Consider the following 18,647-nt stretch of genomic DNA (forward strand, 5'->3'; position numbering starts at 1 on the left):
AGGGTTCGGCTCATTATACTAACCAACGTCAATTTCGATTTCATTTCTTGAAAACATGCTTTATCACATGCCTTGAATTGACCCACATGTCATGCTAGTAGCCGAGCTTATCATTTACATAATGTGTGTGCCGCATTAGTTATATGGCATTATTTAGGAGCATGCATTTCTTCTAATTATTTTTGTTTTATTTGGCTTGCCTCGGATTCCCCTTGTTTTTGTCTAAATTTAGCTAAACCCACCATACTAATATATGGCTTTATCATGTAAAACTAAGCTTGGAACTTGCCTTCCATGTCCTGCCATGTGAGCACTGAATTTTCTGGTAGGTTAATAAACCAAGCGAAGGCTACTTTTGATAATGAATGTGGAAAAAGCCTAAGTTTTAAGTTATCTAAGTTAGCCTCCCCACACTGCATGGTAAACCTTTCTATATGCTCTATGGTTGACTGCCTCTCTTCCCCAGTAAATAGGGAGAATTCAGGCATCTTAAAGTTTCTAGGAAGAGGGTTCTCATCTACCCAATAAGGGTACAGTTTTCTAAACATTAGCCTAGTAGGCCTCTTTAGGCCTGGGCCATACATATCTTGAATTATTTCCATGATCTGATGTCTATTAACGTAGGTTGGTTCAAAGTGTGGCTCCTCATGATAAGTGCCATACCCCACCCCTTCATTCATTGGCTGAAAGTTTGGTGCAACAAACCCCTCATACAGCTAGAAATGCTGCTATCAAAGTGGGTGTAGGCCAACATCTCCTTCTTCCAAATGTCGAAGGGGTAGTCCCGGCCCTCATTGTGGTTCATAATTTCTAAAGCCCTGTTCTTGGTATACTTGCTACCTAGGTCTTTGGTTGCCTCTTGGCCTGGGGTTATCATAGTTTGGTTGTCTAAACCTTTGGTCAGCAAAGTTATACTACCCTAATCTTGGTCTATCGATGACAAGTTCCTCATATCTAGGGGCTCCAAACTGCCCTCTAGCATAGGCCTGGCCATGTCATTTACTGGTTCCTCCTATTCTGGGAGCCAATTTTGCCCCCCTTGCATTGGTCTATTATTCATTTCAAAAGCTGGGTTATAATGTGACTTCCCTTCCAAGGCCTCTCTTTGAGCAACAGGCCTAGAGCGACCAGATTGCCCCCCATAGTTGATGTTAATTTTAGTTTCCTTATATGTCTGATTAGGGTTCATTTGAAACCTCACTTGCTCTTCCTCTTGGAGAGTTGGAAGCCTATAAAAAGAGGCACTACCCTGATGAACTTTATATGCCTTAAGAGTTTGAAATTGTACCTTAGTCACTTGTGCTTCCACTTTGGATAGTGGTGGGGGACTAGGAATAGGGGTGAATCCCCCAAGAATTCTAAGCTTGGCCCTCATACTTTCTGTGAGATGTTTTGGCCTCATTTCGAAGGTGTGGCCAAGCTAGGCAATTATCTCCTCTATTTCTTCAACTGCCAGGCCGTGGTATTAACCTCCATTGGTTGTGTCCTAACCATCTTTCAGTCTTTCCCCATACCTAGCTACCACTGATTGGCTGTCCACAATGACCTCCATGTCTTCCTCAAACTTGAGAAAGCCAGTAGGGACATATGTGTCCTTAGCAGGCCTCTTACTTGGATCCCCAAAAAGGCCTAACTCGTCAGCAACCCTCCTGTTGGCATCAATAGTCTCAGTTTTTTCAACTTTCTTCTTCACCCTTACTTCAAGTTAGAAGGAGTCCCACTGGGCCAATTTATGTTAGCAAAAAATCAATTCAAGCCTAATCGACAGTGATTGATCAACAAACTCAAACAAATTTTTAAATAAACATAAAAAAGATCCGACTTTGTGGTTGAGTTCTATGCCTAAAATAGATTAAGAACTTCTCTGGTTTTAATTAAGTAAAGAAGGTTTTGAACAAAAAAGAATATGTATTTATTCAATTAAATTGTCACTTGCTATTAGTTACAAGAACTTAAACAAGAACAAAGAAATGAAAAATACAGAAATTGATAGAAAGAAGAGAAATGAGGGTTGAAAAATCTACTAGTTTAATCTACTCCTAAAATGGCTAATTTAAACTACTCCTAAATAACTCTTTGCGTGTGTGATTGATGGTTATTGATGATCTCATTCTCTTCTTTCAGCCCTCTTTTATACTTGACTTCTGGCCTGGCTCTTGATCCTGATCCTCCTTGATTCTCTGATTTCCTTCATATTTATCTCTACATTCTAAGAACTGCATATTTTGAATTTTGAATTCTTCCTTGATTTTCTTCCAGCATCTTCCTTATCCTTCTATCCCCAACACCTCTTCATGCCATGTCAGTCGCTTTAACCAATCATGCCACCTTATCCTTATGCCCTGTCAGCATTCTGTTAACAAAAGACTCCTAATTTTAGCACCAACAAATACATACAACCATGGCCAAAACAATAGTTAATGATGGTGAAATTTACAAAGCCAAGACTAAAGCTTCTTTTATATATATATATATATATAGATTTTTGTTTCTTGATGCTTTTCTTGATAGGTTTGTGTTTTTGGGTGAATTTTGTGAGGTGGGTTTATGAAATTTTGGGTATTTCAAGTGTTAAAATCAAATCTTTGAACCACCCAACTGGTCATTGAAATTGTTTGGTGAGAGATTCATGATTTTGAGACCAGACAGAGGAGGGAAATCAAGTGGGATGTCGGCATTGGCTTAGCCGTCGTTGGGGCTGTGGGTTTGCATAGCATGTAGGGGAGTTTTCTTTTTCTTTTTTAATTGGACTCCCATGAAGAAATGCAAAATTCTAGTTTTTTGATCATGTAAGAATTTGCATAATTAATCTTAGGATTAGTATTTTTTTTTTTTTCTAGATTCTTGTATTTGCTATTGGGCCACACTAGAAAATAAATCCAACATTCTCCCACTTGGGCCATTAAGCTGATTATGATGCAACTATCAGTTTTTTCAAAATATGCAATTTATAAAATTTTTGACTCATTGGATTCCACACTAAAACTTTGACACATGATCACGAAATTTTAAAAATAACCAATAAGCTCAGATATATTAGAGACTATAATACTGTGATTACTTCAGATCACCAATGTGAGTCATAGCGGTTATATAACATATGTCAGATTTCCTTCTATGCACCACACCATCGATAACCTTCACTAACCCAGTCCATTATCAGGATATGTAATTATTTACCTGAAAGGCCCCTGTAATTTGTCTTGTTAAGACATTTCCTATTTATCAATATTCAAATTAATGTGTGCACACACTTTTAGAATAGGAAAAATAGAAACAAAATTATTATTTCGCAAATAGTGTCAAATAAAATAAGCTCTCGAGATTAACCATACCCATCATGGGTTGCTTAAAAACCCATCCTGATAACATGCTCTTTGTATGCCTTTGGTGGCAATCTCTTTGTGAATGGATCAGTAATCATAAGAGAGGTGCTTAAGTTTTCAATTAACACTTGTTGTTTCTTGACATTTTCTCTAACAACTAAGTACTTTAAGGCCATTAAATCTTAAATATCATTGCCTAGAAGCTTGTTTAAGGCCATATATGAATTTCTTTAATTTGTAAGCTAAATGTTCTTTACCTTTCTTTGCAAATCCTTCTAGCTACTCTATATAAATTTCTTCATCCAAATTCTCATTTAGAAAAACAGTTTTCACATCCATTTGATGCAACTCTAAGTCATAATGAGCTACCAATGCTAGGATGATTCTAAGCGAGTCTTTTTTAGATACTGGAGAGAAGGTTTCTTTATAGTCTATGCCTTCTTTTTGAGTAAAACCCTTGGCAACAAGTATGGCTTTAAATCGTTCTATATTGCCTTTTGCGTCGCGCTTGGTCTTGAAGACCCATTTACACCCGACCTTTTTACAGTTATTAGGCAAATTCGACAAGATCCCAAACACCATTCTGTTCGATGAATTTTAACTCTTCATTTATAGCATTGACCCATTTAGTAAAACTATCACTATTCATGGCTTGTGAAAATGACGCTAGATCTTTGTTAATCCCAATATCAAAATCAAATTAGTGTAGATACACCATGTAATTATCTGGAATGGCAAGCTTTCGTTCCCTCTAAGATCTTCTCAGAACTGCCAGTTGTGGTGGTTCTACAATATTTTCAATGGCGGTATCTTCATGAAGTGGTAAAACATGAGATGGTGAAGGATTTTCATTATGTTGTTCGTTTCCCTTAACTTGTGGAATAGTCTGAGGAACAATAATTTTCCGATAAGGGTCAAATGTTGGCACATCCACCCTAATTTCCTCGAAATTCACCACTCGTATTTTCTCACTCCCACTAATTTCACCATTCTCTAGGAATCTAGCATTACTAGTCTCTACTATCCTCGTACTGTGATTAGGACAATAAAATTTGTACCCTTTAGACTTGTTTGGATAACCAATGAAATATCCATATATTGTTCTTGAGTCCAACTTTTTCTCTTGTGGGTTGAAGATTCTTGCCTCTGCTGGACAACCCCAAATATGTAAGTGTCTCAAACTAGGTTTCCTACTAGTTCACAACTTAAAAGGAATTGTTGGGACTGCCTTACTAGGAACCCTATTTAAGATATATATTGCAGTCTTTAAAGCTTCATCCCACAGTGAAATAGGTTAACTTAACATACTCCTAACCATATTTTTAAGTGTACGATTACGCCTTTCAGCAACTCCATTCTACTGTGGCATACCAAGCATTGTATATTGAGAACGAATGCCTTTCTTTTCTAAGAATTTGGCAAATGGGCTAGGATTTTGGCCTAACTCATCATATTTACCATAATATTCACCACCCCTATCTGATCTCACTATTTTGACCTTTCTATCTAATTGTCTCTCTACTTTAGTTATGTACACCTCAAGAATGTCAACAGCTTGAGGCTTTTTATGAATTAGATACACATATCCATAACGTGAGAAATCACCTATAAATGTGATGAAATATTTTTCACCACTAAGACATGGGATGTTAAGTGGCCCGCAAATATCTTTATAAATTATCTCAAGAAGCTCATTACTTCTTGTGGCACCTTTCTTGGTGTGCTTGGTTTGCTTTCCTTTGATGCAATTCACACATATCTCAAAATCAGTGAAGTCTAGGTTTTTCAAAATCCCATTCTTTACCAATTTTTCAATTCTATTTCTAGAGATATGCCCCCAACCGTTTATGCCACAAGATTGAGGATTTTTCATTAATTAAACCACGTTTTAAACCAATATTCGAATACAGAGTTACTAATGATTATGCAAACTCATGATTTAAGGTAATTTTATATAAACCATCACATAAATTACCAGAACCAATTATTATTGAATTAAACATTAAATTAATTTTTTCACAACTAAATAAAACTGAATATCCAACACGATCTAATTTGGATAACGAAACTAAATTCCTAGAACTTGAAGGAACATAAAAAGTGTCTTCTAGATCCATCTGATGACCCATCTTTAAGATCAGTCGATAGGTTCCTACAGCTATGACTTCAGCTTTGAAACGGTTCCCCATATAGACAAATCTTTCACTTTCTTTTGGTTTTCTAGTTTATCCCTGCATGGAATTTGTAATGTGGGTCGTGGCCCCAAAGTCAATCCACCATGTGTTAAAAGGTATTTCAGCAAGATTTGATTCATAAAAAACAAAAGAAAATTTCTTATATTTCTTTTCGAACCAAGCCTTTCACTTGTTACAATCTTTCTTCACATGTCCCTTCCGCCACAAAAGTAGCACTTGAGAGTGAAACCATTCTGAGCCTGATTTTATTCCCCAGACCCATTCTTTTTCTTTATAGCTCCATGAGTTATAGCCAATGTAGTTTGACGTATTTCCTCCCTTAACCTCACTTCCTCCTGAACACACGTATTAGTCAGCTCATTCAAAATCCACTTATCTTTATTAGTGTTATAGTGAAATTTGAATAACTTTGATGGAAGTGAGTTGAGAATAAACTGCACGAGAAAAGTTTCATCAACTTGCATCCCTAAAGTTTTAAGCTTTGCAGCTTTGTCAACCATATTGAGGATGTGATCCTGAACTCCTCTGTTGCCATCATATTTCATTGTTGTCAATTCTGCCATAATAGTGTCAATAAGTAGAGGGACGCCCGATGCAAAAGAGTACAATGAGGTGGAAACTGTCACTGAATAAGATAAAACATATGACGCCCCAAATTTTACGCTTAGGGTTAGGGTAACGTCACTAAAGAGTCCTTTGGTCAATAACCAAGTAAGATTCTAGGAAAGTCGAAGGAGTCAATATAGCCTCCCTTCTAAGTCCAACCACCTTAGATAGCAAGCTATCTTTTTGACAGATTTTAAAAGGTATTAACACAAGGTCTCATAAGTAACGCATACATAGGCATAAACAATAGGCATAAACAATATACATATTAAAGCTTTGAGAATTATAATAATGAACTATTGATATCACAAAAGTCTTTCCTTTGGGCAAACCTTAGGTATATCTATTGTTCACACGTCAAGAATCACTTATGTAGGTCTAAAGTAATTTATGCAACCTTTCAGTTAGCCACATTACCTTTGGGTATTCAATTCTAATCTGTCAAATTACATAAGTTACATTACCCTATACCCATTTCATAATTATTTGAAAGTGACTCTCTTTTGGGCTAGTCACAATCTCCTAATTATAACTGCAATTGAGAATATTATCGACCTTCATGTTACCCTTTTAACATTTCTTTTATGTAGTTTTATATTCATAAGTTTTACAAATCTAGGCCACTTTGGTAGCTACAAAATTATTAAATCCTATGAATACGAAACTGTACAAGCACGAAATAGTGTTCTTGTATAATCCTGTTGATCAAGTCTGCGCTCCTCCAAACGTCGTTGCTTTATTTCCCTGAAAACACAAACGTGAGCTAGCCGGCGGGTGTGTGCCGGATACCTCTCTGATGCCTAAATCAGCAAAATAGACAAATAGATAAAAGATCTGTGTATTCGAGAATCAAAGTTGTGATACCTGTACATAGGGCTTGTTATGAGCTTTTATAGATTTCGCCTGGCACAATCCTAGTAGGACTCTTACTCCTCAATGTAGAGTCCTCCTAGGAATCACATCTCTGAAAAATAATGCTTATCCTTCAACACCCTTCTCACTGCTTTAACCAAGCGAGATGATCTTACCGCGGTAATATGACAAACAACCGAGCTATCCCCAGCCCTCAGACAGGCTCAGCTCGGTGCGCCCACAAATGACGCTTAGCTCGGTCACTATTCAACTGCGCCTCGGCTCCGAATGCTATAACTGAGCTAATTATCACCACTCCGACCGTGGTAACTGTAACCATACTTCGACCGAGCTAACAGCAAGGTCCAATTGCTAAGCCCTTTCCACCACGGCCCATAAAACGACCCACTACTATGCCTGGGCCTAGCTCGGCCCTAATGCACATAAAAACTCCCTCTCAGAAACTAACGAACAATATTCTCTATTCATTAGTTTGAGTTATTTAATTATCATTAATTCGATCACTATTTTAATGAAATCACTATTTATAATTTCTAGAATTTCTTTTATGTGATTGCAATTATCAATATAATAATAATAATAACTCTGGACAAACAGGAATCTATATATATCAAATTATGCAATATGACAATCATGAATATCTCATATAATGGTCAATAAGAATTGCACCTAATATGAATTAATTATATCATGATATCCAATTTTAATTCATGAAAATATATAAATATCAACAATAATAGACAATAAGTGTACATAATCAGATAAGGTAAAAACATAATGCTCTTAACATAATACAGTCAAATAAATATATTTATTTAATAGACCGAACGATTCAACAAAATTCTAAAATTGCTTTTAATCTATGCACTTTGTCATAACGGCAGGCAATATAAATATTAAACTCAATTTAGTGTCATATTATAATAGTTATAAAAATTATTATTGCTAAAATTAATAATAAAACGAAGCATGCATATTACACGTTTATCATGCAATTTCAGTCTCTCATTATTGGAGCCGATAGCCCTACTCACCTCTTTAACCTTACTAGGTGAATTGGCTTCAGACAGTTATGCTTCAGAGGACACATCAAAAAAAAAGCAAGGGACTACACTTAGTATCATGAATAATTATAATTATAATATAATAACAATATTCATAATATATTATTATTCCAATGTGTATTGATTCACAAAACTAAGGCTCTTATACCACATGTAAATATTAACATGCATGTAACCATAATAATAATGCGCGGAACTGAACTTTGTAGGATCTTGAATTCAATACAACTCAAGAATAAAACAAACATACCTTTGTCAGCTATTGAATTAAAAAAGTTGAGAAAATACCCTTAATAGTTGAACCTTAAATTCTTAGCTCACCTTCTTCTCTCTGTCTCTCTTAATTAGGATAACTATAGAACTTGGAGTGATGAAAAAATACTCATATTATGTAAGGAGAGTCACCCATCCTTATATAGAGAAGAGAAGATGGCCAGATAAACTCTATTAGAAGAATTCTTGTCCATCAAGGTTTCCTTCTTATCTTAGAAGAGTAATTATCCCATATTTAAAATTCTACTTACTGAACTTTATCTAAAATATTGACTTTATCTAGTTGTGAAGTCCAAATAAAATAAAACATGTAAAAGATATGTATGCTATTGGGTCACACTAGAAAACAAATCCAACAGTATTTGTTAGGCAAGTGTTGTGTGTATGTGTGTGTGTGTGTGAGAGAGACAGAGAGAGAGAGTGAGAGAGTGAGTGATTTGGTAGTGATTGACAATGGGCGTCAATGAGAGAGAAAGCGCCGGTGAGAGAGAGTGTTGTTTACTATTTGAGAAGAGAGAGAGAGAGAGAGAGAAAGATCTTTGTTTACAGTTTCAGGGAAAGGAGAGTAGAGAAAATATTCATGGATTGGATCTGATTTAGTGGCTCTTCTTTTTTTAGCGCATGAAACTCGCACATTTTTTAGGCAAATGGGACAAATACCGAAGTAAGACTTTCCACCTTATTCACGTATTTTGGGTCGGCATAATTTCAATGGATGTAGCATAATTGTTTTTTACAAGGGATTTTTATTGATAAATCCCATTGGTGGTGTTTGTTTGGAAAGATTCAAGTATGTGATAGAACTAATAGTCCATCCAGACTAATTGTTCGTTGTTTGATTCAAAAATTTTTGCGCCGGACTATGAATCCCAAATCTATGAGATTGTTCTATCCCATGAGGGGGGTGGGACACAATCCATAGGATAACTCATCCCATAGAATTAGGTAGTGAAATTACATTTTTGACCTTCTACTATTTAATATCTTTTCAAAAATAAAATTTATTTATTAAATTATTTATTTTAATAATCATATGGAATTAGTAATACTTAGTAAAGTAAAATAAAATTTAAAAATCTTAACTACAAATTAAAATAAATTTATGTAATTTTTATTAATATTCTATTTATTTGATTTTTTAAAAGCTCTAGTAAAAAATTAAATAAAATTTACAATTTAGATTTAATTTTTCTATTATTTAGTAAATAATTTAAAAGGGCAAAATAGTCTTTTGAGCATTTATCATTCTCCATAGTATCCTAAACAAACATAGGATTCAATATAATAGTCCAATCTAGACATCTAATCCTATGACTAAACAAATATAGGATACAAATCCAGTCGAATTAAATAGTCCGGGGACAATGCATCCCAAGACTAGAGATGACAATATGAACCTGGCCTGACGGGGACCCGGACCGCCCCATCCCGATAAATAGGGTTTTCTCCGAAAATTATTCCCCATAGGGCGGGGCTGGTATTGAAAAATATATCCCCGATGATTTTCGGGCCGGGGATGGTGATAGGGTCTCCCGATCCCGGCCCCGGTCCGCCCCCACTCCTAAATTTCCCCAAAAACATCCCGCCTTTATATATATATATATATATATATTTGTGTGTGTGTGTGTGTGTCTTTGTGTGTCTGTGTTTAGGGTTAATATTATATATCTCACTTTCTGACTCTCTACTCTCTCAACTCTCTCACTGTTTCAACTCTCTCGTTCTCTCTCTTAACTCTCTCTTCTTCTCTCTCATCGATCCTCCATGGCCATTGGCCTCCTCTGTCACCGATCCTCCATGGCCTCCTCCGTAGCCGATCCTCCATGGTCTCCTCCGTCGCCTCCTCCGTCATCTCCACTATCACTGAGTGTGAGATTTAGATCCAAATCAAAATAGAGTTTTAGAGAGAGAATCATGACTGTTGTTTGTTAATGATTTTTTTCAGATCTGCTGTTAATGAATGTTGTTAGTGATTTTTTCAAATTTTTTTCCTTTCTCAGTTTTTTTTTTTTAATGATTGTTGATAATGAATTGAAACATACTGAAAACAAGTTATTTTTTTATTTTTTATTTTTTTGTTCTTGTGTTAAACAAAATTAAAAAAATAAAATAAAATGTCAGGGTTTTTTCGGGATCAGGGAAACCCGATCCCCGTTTGGGGACAGGGTTGGGGGTGTGATGGCATCCCCGCCGGGAATCGGCGGCGGGAACGGGGATTTTTTTACCTTCTGAGATCGGAGATGGGGAGTATAATTCTCGGCTCCACCCCGGTCCGTTGCCATTTCTACCTAAGACTAATAGTCCGGTGGATTACAATCCCCCTTATCCAGCCCGTCCAAACAAACATACCCATTTGGAAGTGTTCTAACCTAAGAAGTCCATGAAGGAATTTTTTAACTCACTTAGTCCCATATATTTATACTTTTATTCTGTAAAGTCATTTTTCTTGATTTACTCTACTTTTCTTTGACTCTTATGCCTTTATATTTAATATTGACGTTTAATATTGATATTTAATGTTGGGAGAGAAGAGAGAAGAGAAATGACCTAGGCATAAGAATGGAAAATGCCTCATACACCCACTGGGGGTCGATCCCCAGTGAGGTGGCAGTCCATAATTGGACCAAAAAAAAACTGTTTTCTTTTTTTTTTTTTTTTTTTTGGGTTTCGGCCAGTGGGGGCGCGACACCTCACTGGGGGTGCGACCCCCACTGGGGGTATGCAGCAGGATTGCATAAGAAATTTCATATACAAATTAAATAACATTGATGTTATTATTTTATATTGTTATATAATGTTAATATATTTTTAATTGAAAACACATTAAAAAAAATGTGAATATTCTCTCTCATTTGATGTGAATATATTTTTAATTGACAATTCATTAAAAATAATGTGAACATTCTCTCTCATCTGATATGAACATTCTCTCTCATCTGATGTGAACCTTAACGTCATTCACATTCACATCATCTAATGTGAACATTCACGTCATCACGTACAGTCATGTTTATATTCAAATGAAAGTTGAGGCTTGTGGTTGTGTAATTTGATGAAATGCTGATGTGAACATTTACATTCACGTCATCTAATGTAAACATTCACATCATCACGTACAGTTAACATTTGGATACATGGGAACTACCAAAATATAATGACAATCAATAAAGAACCATATTTAATTTTTTGTATATAATATATATCAACATTAAATGGTGGTGTACGGGGAGCAAATATCCAGGCAAGCCCGTATTCCTTTCTTCCGAGCTCCGTTTCTGTCCGAACACCTGCGAGCAAATAACGGTGAGCTACCCGGCGGTGTGTGGCCGGAAAAACCCTCCGACGATCAAGTTAGCACACACCTTAGAACAGAGAGAGAGAGAGAAAGAGAGAGAGAGGAGTGTTTGAGTGTAAGAATTCCTTACAAAGTGTTCGTCTCTATCGTATGGGGGGCGCAGACATGCTTATATACCCTCTGCGCCCCATATCCACTCCCAGTCATCTCCTGACACGTGGCTCTGTTATCCCATCTGTCAGCATAAACCTTGCTGAACATTACCTAATCTCAACTGCCCGCCTTCTCAGCTGGAGCTCGGCAGCCGAGCTTCTCTATCCACGGCCATGCTGTGTTTTATACTCAAGCACTTCTCTGGCCAAGCCCAAGGAGGACCGGGCTACGCGACATCTCGGCAGAGCCTAGCCCGGGGCACCTCCTGTGGTCGGCCTTCCTGCCGATCAAACGATTACCTCGGCTGACCACGCCTTTCCAGGCGCCGGTCACTCAGCTTGACTGGCTCCACCATCGCCTGATCAAGCAACTCGTTCCAACCGAGCACTGCCTTGCCGAGTAGCTTCTTGACGGTCTGGGACGGCACATACTTGGCCCAACTCCTGCCCGGCCCAACTCCTGGCAGCCCATCTCTGGGCAGATCGCCGGTCATCTCGGCCCCATGCACCATTAGGCTCTCAACCTGCTCGGCCGTTACCTCGGCCCAATCCCAGATCATAAATCTCCCTCTCAATTTCCCCTTAATTCCATCCGCGCGAGCGTGACTGGGATTACCTATACTTCGACCGGGGTAACATTTCTTCGGTCTTCAAAACGCCAAAGGGCGACCAGGCTAGTTAACATTACTGTCTGCAAACTTGACCGGTCATACTCCTCGGCTAACGTTCTCTTCTTCGAAAGTAGCCCGGTTGGCTCTTCGACTCTTCAACCTGTCTCTTCAGTTCTGACGTCACCATTAATGAGGACACGTGGCGGGCTGCCATTGGTTCTCGAGCAGCCAACCCGCCGTTTGCCAGAATTTGAATTTGGGCGGTTTCTTCGTCAATATATACAAGCCCCCTCTTCCTCAACTCGCTCCTACTGCTTCTCTGCAATCCGACGCTTCAGAGCTCAAGCAACTTTCTCCCAGCCTCGTCTGCCCTTCTTCGTGCTCGAAGGAACAGTTCCTGCCTTTCACTGGTAAGTCCTCCGACCCCTCTTTTGTTGCTATCTTCTTAAATATTTCTCACATTAGGGCACTAAAACATAGTTCTTAGGTCGTAGCCATAGAAATCGTCCAAAACCTGCCACTGTTCATGGTGTTCTTCGTTTTTCATGAAGAACACTGAAGAACTGGGGCGGACCGGGCTCCTGGTCTTCATTTGATCCAAAAAACCAATCTGACCGAGCAAATAACATGTTTGTCTCAACCTCAGCAGAAATTGAGATAGCAAGAGGAATCAGTCGCTCGACCGGGCTAACATCTAGTCTGCTTGGGCGACCGAGCTCCTTAGTTAGCTTAGACGACCGAGGTGGTTTGGCACTCTTAATGACCGAGCTAAAGTCCAGCTCCTTTTGCACGATCGCGCTCACACTTACACTTGCCATCATTTTCCTGCAGAGTCCAAGGGGACCACTGTCCATTCCTGAGGCTTTCCAGGCCGAGCAACAACCAATTACCACAGTGTCAAACCCCTCAGCCGAGCTATCCTAGGCCGGCCACTAATGGGGAAATTTCGATTTCTCGTAGATACTCTGGCTGCACTGGCTGCATTCAGGGAGGAGTACAACATCCCGGCCGATGTCCACCTTGAACTTGCAGAAATTGAGACAACGCCTTGGGGCAGGGAGGAATGCCCCTTCACCGTGCTATCCATCGTCGAAGGGGGCCTTCGTTTCCCACTCAATCCATTGATTGCCGAGTTCCTACGCTGAACCGGGCTAGCACCCACCCAAGTGTCCACCAACACTTACCGGATAATAAACGGCGTGCACGAGCTAAACAACCGGTTAGGCATAAGCCTAGGTTTAGCCGAGATCCTGCGCCAATACACCCTAGGCCACACTGGCGACGGCCTCGCCTATTATCTCAAGATTAGGCCGGGCGGAGAGAAAATCGTGACCGGCACACCAGACAAGGATCTTCACGACGATAATTTCTTCTGGGTGTCAGGCAATTACGAGACAGTCGAGGTACCGGGCTGGATGATAAGCAAAAACTTTGGCAGCACATGTAAGCCGCGCAAACTACCTCGGTTAATACACTTTCTTCGTGTTTTTGTACTTTAATCATTTTCTTTCTTGTTTCTTTTGCAGCAATCCAAGCCTTGCAAGCCAACTATCATTTCCCCAACGTAGAGGCAATCAGGACCGCACTCCGCTACCGCGACCGAGATTGCAACCAATTGCTCGACTACAGTCCTACATACAGATACTCCGCTCCCCGCCGGAGTAAAGTTACAGACTTCCTCCGCGCTCCAACACCTCCACCAGATCCAACTCTGCCAAACGTTCCCCTCATTCGCTTGACAGAGGAACAAGAAATGGCCAAACGAAGCAGAATCAAGAACCTGCTCACCGCCACGTCTGCCGAGATGCCGAGCGTTGCCACTCGCTCGCCAGCCGCCGGTCAATCCAGCGGCGCCGTGGTCGCTCTTGCCTCTCAAGCGACCGGGCAGTCCAGCCGAGAACCTGCTCCACGCCGTGCTGGTAAAAGAGCTCGGGCAGACCCATCTGCCGAGCTTGTCGCCGAGCTGACTACCGAGCATCCATCTGACGCTCCCGTCCCAGTGCCGGCCGGGCGTCCACAGCTGAAGCACCGGGGTCAAGACATCCCGGCCATGGCTTCGATCAAGGGCGATAAAGAGCATTTGCTCGCTTTCGATCTTTCCAAAGCTCTTCTTCTACCGAGCGACGTGGTCGGCAGTGACCACGTCCCTGACACTCGGTTGGTAAAATCATCAGTGAAGTCTATGGCTAGGGTAAGTAAATGTACCTCTGAAAATTTCACAAGTGTTTGCCCGGTTCCTTTTCTAATCAACTTTGCTTCTTGCAGGCCATTCAGAAACAACACCTCGTATTGGAGCGCATCCATAGACTTCGACAAAAGGCCAATGACACAGCCAGCCAAGTCGAAAGCCTCCAAGCCGAGCTCGGCCGGGCAAAGTCTTCGCTTGAGATGGCTAACGCAGACAACAACAGACTGCTCGGTCAGCTGGATGCGGCTGTGAAAAAACAGGATGAGCTCCAGACCGAAGTAAACGCGCTCAAAAAGTCGCAGAAGAAAGACCGCCGGGCTGCTAACAACGCCGGCTTCAACGAAGCCGAGCAGAGCTATAAGAAACAAGTCTTTGCAACACAAGACATTTACTTCAAAGATGGCTGGAAGTCCGCTTGCGAGCATCTCGGCCAGGGCTCTGACACCGACGTATTTGCCAATCCTCCTCCTGCTTCGCTACCGGTCTACCTCGTGCCTTATGCAAACGACATCTTCAGCACTTTGCAAGTTGAGGCCGAGGAAGGGCTTGAAGAGGGAGATGCCGAGACAAACACAGAGGAAGAAGAGGATGCCGAGGTACAGGAGCAGCCCGGCCATGACGAGCCCGGTGCCCAAGACAAAAGTCCAACCATCAACCTTGATGCCGCCGAGGACGAGTTTACCAATCTCTCCCCCTTGGTTTAGTTTTCTTTTCTTTTTGTATGTTTGCTTTCTGCGTTTCTGATGTAACCGGGCTCTGTCCCCACCTTTTGTATTGACTTTCTTATCAATGAAAAACTCAAATTTTGCCAAGTGTTTGCACGGTTGTCATCAATTCCATCTTCAGCAAAACATCTCGGTATAAATCATAGATTGAACACACCTCGTCAACCGGAATACATAACTCGGTTGAAGTATTTAAGAAGAATAAAATAGCAACGTCATAAACCGAAATAACCATCTCGGTTGGGAATCCGAAGTTGGACAAAACACCAACTCTTCCAACCGGGGTGAACCATCTCGGTTGGGAATCCGAAGTTGGACAAAACCCCAACTCTTCCAACCGGAGCAAATCATCTCGGTTGGGAATCCTAAGTTGGGCAAAACACCAACTCTTCCAACCGGAGTAAACCATCTCGGTTGGGAATCCTAAGTTGGGCAAAACACCAACTCTTCCAACCGGAGTAAATCATCTCGGTTGGGAATCCGAAGTTGGGCAAAACACCAACTCTTCCAACCAGAGTAAATCATCTCGATTGGGAATCCGAAGTTGGGCAAAACACCAACTCTTCCAACCGGAGTAAATCATCTCGGCTTTTACACTAAAACACAGTTCAAGTGCTAAAGCAAAATTACTTCTATATATTGACAAAAAGAATTACATTCTGTAGTGCAAGCCAAAAAATTCCTTTGCACAAGAAAAGAAAGCAAAATCTTAGAAATAATACAGTTTCAGGTTGGCCGCATTCCATGGCTAGGTATTGCTCTTCCCTCTAGATCCTCCAAGTGGTAAGCCCCCTTGCCCGCCAGACTGGTGATCTTGTAGGGTCCTTCCCAATTTGCCCCTAGTTTGCCTTCACCTGGCACCAGGGTGTTGCCCATAACTTTCCGCAAAACCTAATCACCAACTTTGAACGGTCTGGGGTGCACCGTCTTGTTGTACTTCTTTGAGAGCTCTTGTTGGTATGCAGCCACGTGGATGAGGGCCTTCTCCCGACGCTCTTCCACTAGGTCCAGCTCCAAGGCAATAGCCTCGGCATTCAGCTCGGGCTCGAAACTCTCACTTCTTAGGGTGGGCATGCCAACTTCCAAAGGTATGACCGCCTCCATGCCATAAGCCAAAGCAAATGGAGTTTCCCCGGTAGATCGCCGCGGGGTTGCTCGGTATGCCCAAAGGAAAATGGGTAATTTCTCAGCCCATTTTCCCTTTGCCTTCTCCAGCCGTTTCTTCAACCCATCCAGTATAGTCTTGTTCGATGCCTCGGCTTGACCATTGGACTGCGGGTAAGCCGGGGTGGAGTTGTAGAACTCAATTTTCAAATCTTCACAAAACCCTCTGAATAGGCGACCATTAAATTGGGTGCCGTTGTCAGAGATCAAGATCTTGGGGACGCCAAACCGCGTGACCACGTTCTACCAGACAAACCGCTTCACGTCTTTCTCTTTGATTGTTGCCAAGGGCTCAGCTTCAACCCATTTCGTGAAGTAATCTGTGGCCGCAATGAAGAATTTCTGGTTGCCCGGTGCTGTTGGCAGTGGCCCCACTATATCTAGCCCCCACATGGCGAAGGGCCAAGGACTGGTGAGGGGAAGAAGTTCCCTAGCAGGCTGATGGATCTGATGGGCGAATTTCTGGCATTTTTCGCACTTGCGGACGTATTTTTGTGCGTCAGCCTGCATGCACGGCCACCAATATCCCTGCGAAATAGCTCGGTAGGCCAAGGACCTGCCCCCTATGTGGCTGCCGCAAATGCCTTCGTGAATTTCGTACAGGAAGGCCTCCACACTACTCGGGTGCACGCACTTTAGATAAGGACCTGTGAAGGACTTTTTATACAATGCACCAGATGGAGAGAGCCAAAACCGCTCTGACTTCACCCGGATTTTGTGGGCTTCTTTCTTGTCAGTTGGTAGAGTCCAGTCTCTGAGGAATAAGATCAAGGGGTCCATCCAGGAAGGACCTAGCGCGGCGCAGAGTACATCCGTCTGCCCGGCGTCTTCAATGCTCGGTCGTGGGAGAAAGTCAATTAACAAGGGGTTTGGAGACGTACTATCTACCATGGAAGCGAGGCCGGCCAGCTCATCAGCTCGGCTGTTTTCTTCACGGCCAATTTGTTGGACTCTGATAGCCTGAAACTGCTTGATGTGTTCCCTGACCAGAGTTTGGTACTTCGCCATTCTGTCATCCTTTGCTTCGTAAATCCCAAAGACTTGGTTAACCACAAGCTGGGAATCACTGTACACCATTAACTCTGATGCTTGCATCTGAAGCGCGCTCTTGAGACCGGCCAAAAACGCCTCATACTCGGCCTCATTATTGGATGCAGGGAAGCCAAGGGTGATAGAGTGTTCAATTGTCAACCCATCTGGCGATATCAAAACTATACCTAGCCCGGGGCCGTGACGGTTCGAGGCTCCATCAACAAAAAGTTTCCACATCTCCCCCACGAAGAGCTTCCAGCATTCTGAGGGGTCTTGAGAGGCTTGAAGGTTGATGGGGTCACAACTGCTCGGCTGTGCGATTTCAAGTTCTGTGTTGATTGGTTCCAATTCAGTCCCCCTTGATGATTCGGCACCGGACTCAGCAAGTTGATCTGTAATGCTCAAGTCCGTAGGCGAATCATCAGGTTGTGGTATTAAGCCGGCCACAGGTTCTGAGCTGTGTGGTTCCATTTCTTCCCCCCTTGGTGATGCGGGACCGGACAGAGCAGATGGGTCGGTGATACTCAACTCCGTCATCGCATCACCGGGTGGTATAACCGTGCAAACTGAGGGTGCTTCAATGGTGCGCGTAAACTCCGCGTCGCTACTTCCACCAACTGGTTGTATCTCGGATGGCCTTGCGTGCATCTCATCATCTGCCACGGTAATATCGACCGGGCATACCGGATGAGTGCCAGGTGAGAACTCAGCGACGAAATCTGCCAAGGTCTGGGCTTTGATAGCAGTGCGCGGCTGGAACTTCACATCAAACTGTCCCAACTCGACCGCCCACTTAAGAATTCGGCCTGAAAAGTCCGCCCGTTCAAACAAGGCCTTGAGGGGAAACTCGGTCAGTACGACAATGGTATGGGCGTGAAAATAATGCGCCAACTTCCTCGAAGCCATCATCAATGCCAACGCAAGCTTTTCCAGCGGCAAATATCTCGTCTCAGCCGGCAGCAAGGTCTTGCTGACATAAAAAATTGGGAAGTGCTTGATTCCTTCAGCGCGGACTAGCACCGCACTGACCGCGTGCTGGGAGACGGCAAGGTAAAGGTAAAGTTCCTCTCCCGACTTTGGTGTAACCAACAGTGGCGGAGTAGACAGATATTCCTTGAGCTCGGCCAAAGCTCGGTCACACTC

The 18,647-nt window shown here is 41.7% G+C and overlaps 1 protein-coding gene across 1 annotated transcript; it reads right to left on the minus strand.

Moving 5' to 3' along the window:
- Positions 1-5,766: 5,766 nt before the first annotated feature.
- On the minus strand, positions 5,767-6,084 carry LOC145823701 (uncharacterized). Its single transcript, XM_082923214.1, has one exon. The coding sequence runs from the start codon at positions 6,082-6,084 to the stop codon at positions 5,767-5,769; it is 318 nt and encodes a 105-aa protein (XP_082779340.1).
- Positions 6,085-18,647: the final 12,563 nt, after the last annotated feature.

This window comes from Camellia sinensis, chromosome 4, assembly GCF_055761805.1.
Source record: "Camellia sinensis isolate YWXY chromosome 4, ASM5576180v1, whole genome shotgun sequence".
Classification (NCBI taxonomy): domain Eukaryota; kingdom Viridiplantae; phylum Streptophyta; class Magnoliopsida; order Ericales; family Theaceae; genus Camellia; species Camellia sinensis.

Excerpts from the sequence above, each read along its gene's own strand:
- LOC145823701 (XM_082923214.1), bottom strand. The coding sequence starts at position 6,084 with ATGGCAGAATTGACAACAATGAAATATGATGGCAACAGAGGAGTTCAG.